General features: G+C 34.9%; 1 protein-coding gene across 2 annotated transcripts in view; it reads right to left on the reverse strand.

Moving 5' to 3' along the window:
• Window positions 1-5,884: 5,884 nt before the first annotated feature.
• Window positions 5,885-13,739, reverse strand: part of cic (Putative transcription factor capicua) — a 107,138-nt gene continuing 99,283 nt past the window's right edge. For both annotated transcript variants that reach the window (XM_017613365.1, XM_017613364.1), the window contains exons 16-24: window positions 10,559-12,681; window positions 10,269-10,482; window positions 9,978-10,202; window positions 9,563-9,920; window positions 9,307-9,473; window positions 9,148-9,240; window positions 8,872-9,056; window positions 8,126-8,339; window positions 5,885-8,049 (exon numbers count right to left, since the gene is read on the reverse strand). In XM_017613365.1, coding sequence (XP_017468854.1) covers window positions 8,021-8,049; window positions 8,126-8,339; window positions 8,872-9,056; window positions 9,148-9,240; window positions 9,307-9,473; window positions 9,563-9,920; window positions 9,978-10,202; window positions 10,269-10,482; window positions 10,559-12,681 — 3,608 coding nt within the window. In that variant the 3' untranslated portion in view covers window positions 5,885-8,020. The remainder of the gene's footprint in view (window positions 8,050-8,125; window positions 8,340-8,871; window positions 9,057-9,147; window positions 9,241-9,306; window positions 9,474-9,562; window positions 9,921-9,977; window positions 10,203-10,268; window positions 10,483-10,558; window positions 12,682-13,739) is intronic.

A 13,739-nucleotide genomic window follows, 5' to 3' on the forward strand; every position in this document is an offset into this window, starting at 1 on the left:
TTTGGTTTGGTTGTCTTGTACAGCTCACTTCATAATTCACATCGTTCATCATACATACATATTTACGACTCCTAATGGATGCCTTTGTTTTATTTTGTTAGGTCTATTTATATTTTTCTTGTTTGTTTTCGTTTTTTATTAGATAACAGTAATTTTTAAAGACTTTGGGAGTTCTTATAAACATTTGGTTTGGTTACTTATATTTCAGCCAATTTCTTGGTCCCAAGTTCGCTTTATTTATAATTGTTTACTAAATTATTTATGCACGTCTGCATATTTTTAAATGAATTTTTCTTGCAGCATATATTTTTATTTTTTTTTATTATTACCATAAGTTTATAGTTACATGCATACATACATATATTCCTGATTTATTAGTTCCCCACTTGCATATCTGTTATGTATATTTTACAAATTTCCCGTTTTGGATCTTTCAAAATCTAATTTCTTTCTTTGGCTTAGTTGGCTAATTGACGAATATGTTTTTTCCAAGCATTTATCTTCGAGCCAAGCCTTCACTGGACTCACCTTGACAAGATTTGAATTTTTATTTTATTAATTTTTAATTTTAATTATTTGTTAACAAAAATATGGTTTACTCTTTAGCGAAAACCGTAAAAATCAAAATTTCAATCTTTGTGCAAATCAAAAAAAAAAAAAAATCGTAAAAATATGGACCTTTTTTATCTAGATTTCATAGAAATATTTTGAGGATACAATGTTGTTTTTCAAATTATTGTTGCTTTTGCACAATAGTTTTTCATCAAAAACGGCCTCAAGCTCAATAAAAATTTTTGAAAAAAAAATTGTCAAAAATCAACGGTAAGCCCTTTATCTACTTCAAACTTTCACTTGTACAAAAACGGAGTTGGTTACAAAATCCAATCTAATTAAAAAGCTCGATATTCGTACGAAAGTTTGTAGATTTTTTTTTTAATGTTGCACTAAGATTGAAACTTGGATTTATACAGTTTTTGCTGAACAAAAAACTATAAGGCAATTCAGCAAAACGCGTAAATACCTCGTAACCAAGTAAACTTCGTAAACTTACTTCATTTGGTATGGAAAATCAAATTATTTATTTATTTATTTCCATGAATACCCATTATATTTTTATAAAAAGGAGAATTAAATTAAAAAAATTGTAAAATAAATGGTCAAATCTTGTTAAAATGTGTGCGTCGTAAAGTTATGGTAAATACTATATATGACATTTGATGAACATCCAAATTGGAACGTCCGGAGTGAATCATCCAAAGTGCAACCCTGTTTACATATTTTCCTCAGCTTTTGTGCTTTTACTATGGGTGAAATTTCAAATTGTGAAATGGTCGTTGAATTAAAAGTTAGTTGGGAGTGAAGAGGCGATCGAGTTGCAGCGTTTCTCTTTTTGAGAATTATGATTTCAGCTGTTCTTCTCATTTCAATAGCCACAGTAAATTTGGAAATACAATTTTTTCCAAATAAATTAAAAAAATAAAGAAATTAGAAATTCCAGCACTTTGTGGTTTTGCAAGAACTAAACATCTCTTAAAAATGATTCAAATTTTACAAAATTTATAAATTATAGCGGAAATATCGAAAAGTATTTGTTTATATAATGAATTAAATTTTTTTTTTTTATAACAATGTTAATTATAAATATAAGATAAGCTGACATAATTCAAAAGCGGTTAACAAACTCAACAAAATCATAAGACTGTTATTATTTTGTGATCAACTAGCACATTTTATATGTGATATTTTCTCATATTTCAGGCCCCTTGAAAATCCCGGGCCCGGCGAAATTAGCATTACGTATGGCAACTGGCTACTGCTTGTCGGCTACTGAGTCTAGTAGCGAAATTTTCTGTTTGCAGCTTATGACGATTTTGTTAGTTGCTTACATAAGTTGTTAAACAGATTGGAGCAAAGTTGCCAATCACCTCTTAATGTATGTATGTACATGCCAAAAAAGTAAATTCGGATGTTATCTGCGCTTTTTTGTATACTGATATTAATCGCTATACATAATATAAAGTACGATACTGGTAGCCATGGCTACTAAATAGACCGTCAATTAGACACCAGTCGCCATACATAATAGGGCCATAACTGTTTTTTTTTTTTTGATTTATATCTACATAAATATATTTTTAATAAATTAATTTAAATTTTTTATTGTACAAATACTTCTATAAATTTATGGCCTTATTCATAAAAAATAAAGTAGTCGTATAAAAGGTATATAAATTGAAAAATGTATGACAATGTCAATTTATAAAGCTCTTTAAACCTACTTTATTTTTTATGAATAAGGCCATTAGTTTTTTACGCTTGGCACATTTTCTTGTGTTTAACCGCTAAAATTTTAGAAATGTGTACGTATGGTGAAATTATAACAGGTGTAGTAACTAGAGTGAGAAGAAAGACTCGACACTATCTTATTTGAAAATTTGCCTTTAAAAATTTCTATAAGAAAGCCGAATGACAAAAAAATATAGCGAGAAAGCTGTTTTATTACTTCGCCTGTTTATAATTTCACCATGGTATTTATGTAGCTACTTATGTAACCAATTCATAGTATGCTCGAAATTTTCAGTATATGGAATTAAATGGGCAGTACTGTCATTAAAAAGAAAAAAATAAATAAAAATAGCCGCTTCAAACACATACTTTATTGTACTAAAATTTAATGGGGTATAAATAACTCTGCCTACAAACAGTGCTTCGCACGATTCTGATGATATGTTTAGTTTGAAACTTTGATGAAAATGTTAATTTTTTGAAATTTGGATTTACATACATACGTATGTATCTGTGTACATTAGGGTGGACCTTAAATTTAGCAAGCTAATTTTTACATCGCATTAGCCTCAGCTCACTACGTCGATGCTACTTTAGTGGAAGATATCACATATAAATATTGCCCCCGATTGGAGTCAAAGTTCAGATGAACCCATGAAAACGTCTTAACCCACTGCGGTACCAAAATTTATATTTGTGATATTCTCGACTTAAGTAGTATCGATTTTGGGTATTAAATGAATTTTTTTTTTTTTTTTGTAATTTTTTGAGTCTCCATAGAGGCTTTTGACCCCTTTGCGACACGCCTTAACCGACTCCAATCGGGACTAAATTTATGTGATATCTTTGACTATAGTAGTCTCGATTTTAGGCATTAGATGGAAAAAAAATTAATTTTAATTTTTTGAGTCTCTATAGAGGAATCTGAACTTTGCTCCCCTTTTGCGACACGCCTTAACCGTCTCTAATCGGGACAAAATTTATATGTGATATATTTGACCGTGGTGATACGGGTTGAAAATCGTTCATTTGATTTTTAAGGACCACCAGTATCTACATACAAACATTAGGGTGCATCTTAAAATGTCAAAATCTAAATTTCGTTTTACATACAAATTAAAGACCTCCATGAAAATTTCAAAATTTTAAAATATGTTTAGGTGTCGATACCAGTGATTGAAAATATTAAAATTTTACATACATACTTGTGGTAAACTGATTAAGTTAAGTTAAATTTTGACCAGTTTTGGTTGTTTTTCTTTTTTATAAGTCTGGCATATTACTGTAACAATTACACCCAACAATGTTAAACTTTTTCTTGAAAATTTAAAGGTATGCAGTTTTATAGCTCATTAAATTTTAGTAGGTTGAAGTGCAAATTTTAAGACGATAGAAAATCCCGTTGATTTTTAATAGTTTTTTTTTTTTTTTTGGCTGACGGTGTCGTACATTTTCTTCTATATAAAGTATGCTCGACAATTGAAAAAGAGGAGGAAACGATTCTACACCCGTTGTGCCAGTGCCCTACTCTATCCAGACGAAAACTCTCCACACTGGGTGAGACAGTTCTTCGATAACTTAGAGGACCTTAGATACATTGAAATCAAGGATCTTCTGAAATTACTGCGAAGCTCAAAATGGTTTTAGGAGGGATTGGGGGCTACTGACCCCACATGCGGTATCACAATGGGCCCGAAGCCTAACTGTGTCTTACAGGCACCCGCGACAACGTACCTACCTACCTAAATAGAGAAAAAAAAAATAACCAAAACTCAATGCGTATCCTGCATTTCGTACGAATCGAAAATTTAAAATTTTTGTATAGAAAATGAAAAGAAAATTTCATGATTCGTAAAAAAGCACTAAAAGCACTTCTACTGGAAGCTGCCCGCTTGGTTATATAAGACTCTTCGTAGTTGGGTGGCCAAAGCCACTACATATACTGCTACAATGCGTTTTAACGAGCTCCAAGCGTTTCACTCCGCGAGAATCTGCGGTTACCTCTAGGATGAACTCATACATATGTTCATATTTGTGTTAAAGCAGCATCAGCCTCGAGAAAACTGCAGCTGCGAATATCTGATGGTATTCTTCGGAAGAGTAATCACAGCACCCATCGAAATATTATATTGAAAAGAAGTTCTACTCGAACGCCTAATTCTTTTTTTTGAGCCAATAGTTCGAATTCGAACAAATTTGCTATCGATCCGAACTACATAGTAAGGTCCCAGATATTTTTTAATGCCCAGCTAGGACACACAATTTTTGTCATTCAACGTCCAGTGGAAACACGGCTTTAAGTAAAATAAAGTAAAAATAAAAACAAACAAAATCAAGTATTTTTTCAGCATAAAATCGAAATTTATTTAACATACTAAAACATATTTATAGTTATAAGAATTTATGTATGCACTCATTTGCTTTTATGAATTTATATTTATTTAAGGGCATAGAAAAGATTAAACAATTAGCCTTGCTCTACATATTATTATTTAGCTTCAATACAGATACACTAGCGTATTTATGTGTGTTCACGTTTCTAGACAATACGTTTATTTTTCAACTTATTTTTCAAATTAGAAAAAATATATATTTATAAATTCCTATATAATGTTTAACAATATTTAAGTTGACATTTGTATTTGAGACTTTTTACAAAATTAAAACTCGGAAAAATTACTAAGTTTATGAAGGTGGAAATATAAAAAAAATGGAAGATAACTAAAATATTAGCTTAACTACAATACAAAGTTACAAAAAAAAAATACTTCCCTACTACTATTAAAATTACACATACATACATAAGTACATATGTGTATGCATGCACATGCCAATATGTAGCAACAATTATATATGTATATGAAGTTATGTAGTATTTATGTATGTATGTATATATTAAATAAAAAAATTATGCATTACCGTAAATAAAATTTTGTCACACAGTCTTAAATGCATGCAGAAAATATGGGTTAAAATTGTAGAATCAAAAATTGAGAAGCTCTGGAGCGGAGCGTAAACTGTGCAAAAATTAAAGTAAACTTTTTTTTTAATTATTCCTATTCAAAGCACTTGTCATTTATTGCATCGAAAAATTTGAAAAAGGTTTAAAAAGTGCTTCATGAAACTCATTAAAGAACTCGCGAAAGCAGCTGTTAAATATAAATCTTGCAATGTTTTTTTGGGCTACGAATTGCAGTTGTATAATACAAATTTTTTCACAAAACTCTACTGTTTGCAATTAAAGCAAATAAGAAATAAAAACAAAACAATATATTAAATATTGCAGTATTATAAATATATAAGTGGAAGACGATATTCGCTCAAATTTCTATTTGCACAATTGTGTTTCCATGGCTGTATGTGTGTGTATGCACATATGTATGTGCGCTTGCTTTCCTTCTAACTGTATACATAGTACTTACATTTGCCTGGCCACGTGAGCACTTAAAAAGTTATGAATTAAAGCATGTTTTTCAAATATCAAACAATTCTTTTTTGGTTTTTAACTACAAACGTAGCCTATCTGGTTCTACCAAATTACAAAATATGCTAACTTGTCTCGAGGTTCATAGTAAAATTTTTCATTTTTATTTAAAAAAAAAAAAAAACAAAGCAAATAGCAGAAAATTTTTACAATTTACTTAAAGCAAATATTCTTTATTGCATGAGACTTTAGCTAAAATAAAATCTATTTTATAAAACTTTAAGGCGCAAATGACTTCAAAATTAAAAGTTCAAATAAAAATAGTAATTAAAACACACATGCAAAAATATAAATCTACGTATATTCCATTTGCTTACAATTCAGTTCATTTACAAATTACGGTAGTTGTCGACATCAAATACATACATATATATAATAGATAAGTAAATATTTTTATTGTTTTTTTTTGCTGGTGTTTGGTTAAAAGTGCTGTTAAAATCATAAATATAATTCAAAAGATTTTAAATAAAAATTCGATTAAAATTTCAATAAAAAAAAAAAACTTTGCCCATGGTGAGGGAAAATTATTGAAAAGCAGGCTCACTTTTTTTCTTTTTGTTTCAAACAATGAGTTCTCTATTAACAATGTAATGAAGATATGTCTATACTTGTGTGTGTGAGCCTATTAAAATCTGTGCATGCAATAGTATTTTTACTATGTGTGTATGTGGAATCATGTATGCATGCATGTACTTTTTTTGACGCATAACCTGGTATTGAATGCCTATTATATTGCCGTTTTTTTTTTAGTTTTATTTTTATTTCAATTTACCTTCTTAAGACATTTCTTAGCTTCATTTATTCATAGATATTCATTTAAACTTTAAGTTTCACTTAATTCGCCTACTAAATTGTAATGTCTGCTCAGTTATTTATTAATTTTATTAACTATGCTGAATTTCTTATATTTTCCATTTGTGTATTTATATTTGTTTGTTTGTAAGCATTTATCAATTTTTTCATTTCATTTTGCTTTTACTTATTTAACTAGTTTACTTTTTGTAATCCATTTTATTGGTTATTATTGGTTATAAGCTTGTATAAGGGTTTACACTTCTATGCCTGTATGATTTTCAGTATTGTTGCTGTTGCTATTTATGTATAAGTTGGGATCTATTTAATATTATGTATATTTGTATTTTATTTCTATTAATGTGCTGTATACGTATGCATGTATGTATGTATGTATGCAAGTTTTCTTTTATTTATTTCCTGCGTTCTTCACTTTGTGTCTGTTTATTTTCAGAGTTTTTGGATTTCAGAATCTCTTGGCTTCATCGCCTAAATAATCTTAAGAGCTTGCTCTTGCGTTCAGTATGGTGGCATTTGTTCTTGGCGTAGCTGGCTTGTTGCTGGTTACGCAACGGGGAGTAGTGCCTTTAATTCTTATCATACGCCATAAGTTATTTAATTAACAGTTGCGATTGTGTTTTCATTGGTTGCTGTATTAATTTCTGTGAAGTCTTGAACATAGTTGCCTTTTCTATGTTTTAGTTATGAGTAATTTTCACTTCTTGCAGAAATAAGCAAGTTACAAACTTATGGCAAACACTGTGATTGGTTTTTGTTTTCTTGTATGTATTGATTGTAAAACTAAAATCTTTTTAGCGACCGGCTAAACGTTAATTTTTGGGCCTTTCTGAAATTTGCAGTACCGAGACTTTTGCGCTAGCCAATCCAATGGTTTTCGTAATTTTTTTTTTTTTTTTAATTAATATGCTAATAGCTAATGAATATCATCAACATCTAAACACATATTCGCCGTTTCAAGACTGCTTTTTCATTATGGTTTGCAGAAGCTTGTTCCCTCCCTTGTGCATATACTCTCGCTTTTGTATGCGCGCCATCTTCTGTATACTACGCATTCATATTGCATAGCTAAGTGTTCATAAATTTATGTACGCACGTACCGTCCACACAAGAGTTTATTTTTTCGTATTTCTAAAAACATTTTTCGTTGAGCTCACATTCAAAGTTCGCGCTTATTTTCTGTTGTAAACTTGGCATATTTACATCACACTCATAACTGCAGCAAACACATCGGCTGCATTGCGATTTGTCATGGCACCTTGAGTTTGTGCTTTGGCTTGTACTTTATTTTGCTAAGCTTATTGTTAGCTAGTCACTGATAGTTAAAATAAATATTTTTTTTTTTTATTAAAACCTTTTTGCTTACAAGCCTCTTGGACGCTATCGAAATCTTCATCGTACTCACTGCTGTTGTAGTTTTTGTAACATACGTTTTTGCTGCTATTCGTTGCTTGCTTGCGATTGTGCATCTAAATGGTAAAACGATAAAAAATAGAGGCGGTTTATTCTAAAAAAAAGAACATTCTAATGTTTATTAAGTATTACCTCCACAGTTGGCATTGCTACCAGTGTTGAGATTTAATACATTTATACTTGTTGTAGCTGTTGCAGACGTTGTAGATATGCCCGTTTCGCCGGATGGCGTCATGGGACCAGCTGAGTGTGGCGTAAAACCGGGCTGGCTCATGCACTTTTGGCGCACCTCGCGTATTTTCAGCTGGAGATCTTGCTTTCGTGGAAAAACATCAATATGCTTTTTCTGCAATTGAAAAGGCAAATATTAGTTATATGTATCTACATTTAAAAAAAAATTAGTAAAAAACTGTCATCCTCCTAAGTGTCGGCATAGTTGCGATTATTGAAGAAATGCAAATTAAACGAAATCCTGTGAGCTATAAGAAGTAAACGCTCCCATAAAATTTTTATTTTATTTTTTGTTTTATACGATTATTTAAAGCATTTATATCGAACGAACCAGTTTAGAAGACTTTGGGAAAATTACTTCGTTTTTTTTCCAAAGTCCTAATAGCCAAGAATTGCATCTAACTGTTCTAATTTGGTCTTTTAATTCTGCAATTATTATCCAAAAAAGTGGTCGACCGAGTGTACTTGTCATAAAACGCTTCTCATAAAACCACTTCGCCATTCGGAGGAGGCGTGCTCATTTGCAGGTCTCGCCATTTATATGACGACATAAAAAATCACAACGCAAATTGGAGGAGCAGCTCGGCCACTTAGTAAGATGTGCAAGTCTGAATATTTATTTTTAATTTTTTATTCTTAATACATACCTGAAAAGCCATTGTGGCTTGAGCCGATGGAAACATGCCGTGTTCGCTGAAAAGCTGATAAACATAATTTCGACGTATTTCCAAGACTTTACGATGTCCTTTTTCGCTGGCATCAGAGCGGGCACTTTGCAAGGGAGTTTGTGGCGTCCGTGGCGAACGATCTGTCTCTTCAGTGTTCTCCAAATCTATTTGAGAAATAAATAACAATACTAATCTTAGTAAACTAGCAAAACATAACAATTGAGAAATTTGATTAAATTAGGTTTTCTAACTTACTTAGTTGCTCAATACTAAAATCGGGACCGAAGAAACGTTGAGATGGTGTTGATGGCACAGATGCCGTTTCAACGGATGACTCATCTTCGCAGACTGTTGAAAAAACACGATAATATAAAAAAAAAACAATAATGATTTTCATCAGCGGTTATCACTTACGCTTTTTTGGCGGTGCACTAGGCTGCGGCGCATTCTTCTTACGATAATTAGTGCCGTAGACACGTGGCGATGATGGCACAGCAATGGCGCTCGGCGACAGACAGTCCTCGGGCTTAAATTGTGGCAATGCTTGATACTTCTTTTCGAAATCAACTTGCTTCAATACGCTGCAAATAGTTCACAACAATAAATACCATTATAATAACAATTTCTAATTTTTATTAGGAATTCATGTTCAACTCGCAGAAGAACTCACTTATCCATGTCATCGTTTTTCTTTTTGGTAGACGATGCCGACTTTAATGGCGATTTTGGATTCAGCATCGCGCCCATGCCGCTGACACTACTGGAGCTGCTATTACTATTGACAGCCGATGGAGTTGTAGGCATTTGTTCGTCGCTGTTGGGGGTGGTAGTAGACGAGGTGGGTGTGGGCAACGCCGATGTTATCGAATTTACAACCATATTCACATTGCCAATAATCGGCGATGAAGAGTCCACCAATATTGGTGAGTTTAACTTCTTTGCAGTATTACTACCAGTGTGGTTGCCAATTAGTGCCGTAGCTGAGAAGGAGTTAGCATTGCTGTTATCGTTGGAGAGGTTGTTTGAAGCTGTAAAAGTAGAAAGTTTTGATTATTTAGTACGAGTTAGAGGTACCCAATACGTACACAAATTCTTGCGCCTAAGACATTTTGCGCGTCCTAATTGTGCTGGGGTTGGCGCCAAAATGAACTGTTGTTTTCCACCAATGTCAGTCTGCTCCTCATCTGGGTCTATGGCTGAAGCAGTGCTGTCGTCGGAGCTACGTTTGCCAGCCGAGTCAGGCGGATTAAGGGCCAGTGTCGAAGAGGAGCAGGCGGATTTTGGAGTAGTGGGCGATTTTGGTGTGCGTTCTAAAAAAAAATAAAAAATTGTCACATACTTATTTGCATATAAAGTCACAACTCATGTCTACAAACCTATGTAGTTGTGCAACAACATAGAGTTGTTGTTTGCATTGGACACAGTATTGCAGGCGCCGACATTTGCATTTACACCAAAAGCCGTCTGACCATTGTTTTTCTTGTAATTGGCATACGAAATAGGAGTGGGTTTAATCGGGCCACATCCGCCACCATTGTTGCTACCAGCATTAACTGGCGGATCGGGCTGTTGCATTGGCAGTATGGCGTACTGAAAGTGAAAAAATAAGTTTAAAAATAAAAGTTGAAAGTTGTACTTTCCGCCTAGTCAATATTGCCTTCTTTACCTGATTCAACATGTTATTGACCGTGAAGAGTATCTGCTTTTGGCCGGTTGAAATTCCGACGTTACCGCCGCTCGTGGCCGTAAGTATTTGGGTCGGCGTCATAGCCGGTGTGGTGGCAAAACAAGTAGCCGCAGCCGAGCTGATGACTGCTGCAGGCGACGAGGGTACAGATGACGGTGTTGCACCAGCTGTGGAGTTAACAACAGTTGCTACATTTGAGTTAAACATTAAAATCGATGTACTGCCGCCGCCACTCCCTTCAACGCCAGCCTTTTTGCTGCCAGCATTGAAGGCGGCGGCATTAACGCTAGTTGTTGCTATTGTGTCGTTGCTGCTGAAAGTGAATATGTTATTGATGTTGTTATTATTGTTGCTGGTATTAGTGGTGTTAGTAATGGTAATGATGTTGTTATTGTTGTTACTGCTGGCATTATTGCCACTGCTGCCGGTAGGGCGCACTGTCGTTGCTGCGAGTGATGGCGCAGCACTTAACAGCGTCAACGTACTGCCGATTGGCGGCGGATTACTGCCAAAATGCACCGCTGTACCTGCACCATTGCCAGTGGTCAATGCGTTGCCAGTGCCCATGGACACAAGGCTGCCGTGGCTGCTGCTATTGGGCGCGCACGAAGTTGCAGCGAGTATGCGAGCATTCGCCGGAAGTGTGATCTTGTTGCACGAATTCACGCTGATCAACGATAATGGACGCAGTGTGGCCGCGCCATTATTTTGCTGCTTCATTGCGATAGGCGTGCTCGGCGTCGAATTGATGTTGAGGGCTTTGGGCATGCTATTGTTGTTGCAGACTTTGTTGCCGCCAGCGCCGACGCTATTGGTGGCCAATACGTATGTGTAGGTGGGTGCACCGCCGCTGCCGCCGCCGCCGCCGCCGTTGCCGACATCAACCAATTTCTTCAGTTTATGTGGTACTAATTGAGCGCTGGTTGCGCTGGCGTAACGCTGGCCATCGGTGATGACTAACATTGTAGATGGTTGCGTCGAAGATTGCTGGTATGTGGCCGCGGTATTGCAAGCTGGCTCTAAATTGGAACCCTCCACTTCACTTTCGGTGTGCTGCGCGCCTTTGACTGCGTCCATCAGCATTGAATCGCACAGAATGGTGGAGCGGGCAGCCGACTGATTCTTATTGGATACATCTTTTTCATTGTCAGTGGTGTTGGTGTTATTGTTATTGTTGCGGTTATTGTTCAGAAGACAACCGTTTTTAAAGGTGATCAGTTTTTTTATAATCGTTGTTGTTGCCGTTGGAGTAGACGATTTCGTTATAGCCGACAATTGTGGCGCGTCAATGTTATTGTTGTTATGGTTAATATTAGAGGAGCAATGAGATGAAAAAACATTAAATTTCTCAGTTTGAGAAGAGGCCGAGGCAGTTGTGGAAGTGGATGTGGATGTGGATGAAGACGTTGATGATGAGGATGCTGATGTGGAAAATGATGATGAGGATGCGCATGTTACTGATGTTGAGGTTGCCGGCAAAGTAAGTGGAGATGCGCTTGAATTGACTGTCGTAGCTGTATTTCTTGGCGCTTTGTTAAAAAATAATGGTGGTGGTGTAGAACTCAGCGAATGAGAATGTGTGTGATGATGATGGTGATGTGTGCGTATGATGGCGAATTGTGCTGTACTAGGCACAGCTGCCGCGGCGAGCTGCAGCGCTGGTGATGCATTCAACGACTGTCGCCTCAGTTTGGGTGATTGGCGTTCACTGCAGCCAAATGGTGTGGGTACGCGTGTAATCACTGTGGGCGGCGTTTCTACACGACGCTGATGTAAATATTTTAACTGTCGATGTGGCGAAGTGTGCTGCTGTGGTGTCAGAGAACGAACAATTGTGAACTGGCGACGCTTCAATGGTGGTGGACGATCGACTGGCGATTCTGTTGTGCTTACAGCAACAATGGAACGAAACGTTTTTGCTGTTGGTGTTTGGCTACAGGTCGGCGTTGTTGGTGTGCTGGTTAAGCGCAATTTGGGTATTGTATAGAATTCGATGTCATCAAAATCGGTTTCCGTTTCGTAAGCTTCGTAATCGTTGCCGATGCTGGCTTCAGAAACGAGCTGTTGTGTGCAATCTCTATTGCGTTCCGAGGCATTAGCGGCTAAGATGGATACGTTTGCCGGCAATGCAAAATTGAATGATGTCGATGATGTTAGTAAACGAACAATGCGCATGTGGGCATGGTCAATGGTTAATTGTGAAACACGGCGAAGAGAATAGAGAGACAGAGCGATAGCAAAGAATGATATGATAGAGAAGACACATCAAATGTTATGTGCAAACGAACGAAAATAATGTAAATGAAATGAGGCAATCAATTTACAAACACTGGAATGAATTTTGAAATGAAAAGTTCTGTTCATATGAACATGTTAAGGATGATTGGTTAGATGCGGCAATCGTTGCAAATTTAATAATTCTTCGACAGCCAATTGATTTGGCCAGGTCAAATAATTTCTAATCATTAATAGTTTAATTACAAATACAGAACGCTAAAAAGTATACAATTAATATTAAATCTAAGAAAAATTAATAAAAATAATAATATTAAAGTAAATGGGCACATATTTAAAATAAAATTCAACACAATAGCAACAACTGAAATAAAATAGATAAATCCAATAAAATATAACGTTTACAATTTCTTAAACACACATACATATCGTCGTTTAAAGTGCAAAACCGCGTATCAACAAAATGCAAAACCGCGTATGTGAAGTTTTAGAAATTATTTTCTAGAGGGTAAAAACACTTATATTTCAAAATGGTTCTCTTTTTTTTATAAAGAAATCGCATTTCTGGCTAGTATATTTCAGAACGAATGGATAATGATTGAGCCAAGAGCTTGTGTGAGCAAATCCAATTTTTGGCAGCCAATGTCAGTTACGCGGTTTTGTACTTTAAACGACGATATGATAATATAAGCAGGAACATTTTTCAGGTTATAAAGGTTTCTCGAAAGCGTTCCACTGGACTAAATGAAAACAAGTTTGGAAATTGTGCTTTCAGTTTAGCTACCTTACCCAGTAAACAATATAGTTCTTTTCATGTTTCAAAATTCGATAATCAAAAAATTAAACGCTCTCTTAATACCCATTCAGATTTTCGAAATAAAATAAAATGTGAGCGGACGGAAATAAATGGAACCAAACAAAAAAA

Source organism: Rhagoletis zephyria, unplaced genomic scaffold (assembly GCF_001687245.7).
Source record: "Rhagoletis zephyria isolate East Lansing unplaced genomic scaffold, Rhagoletis_zephyria_1.1 Rzeph_scaffold_00650, whole genome shotgun sequence".
Classification (NCBI taxonomy): domain Eukaryota; kingdom Metazoa; phylum Arthropoda; class Insecta; order Diptera; family Tephritidae; genus Rhagoletis; species Rhagoletis zephyria.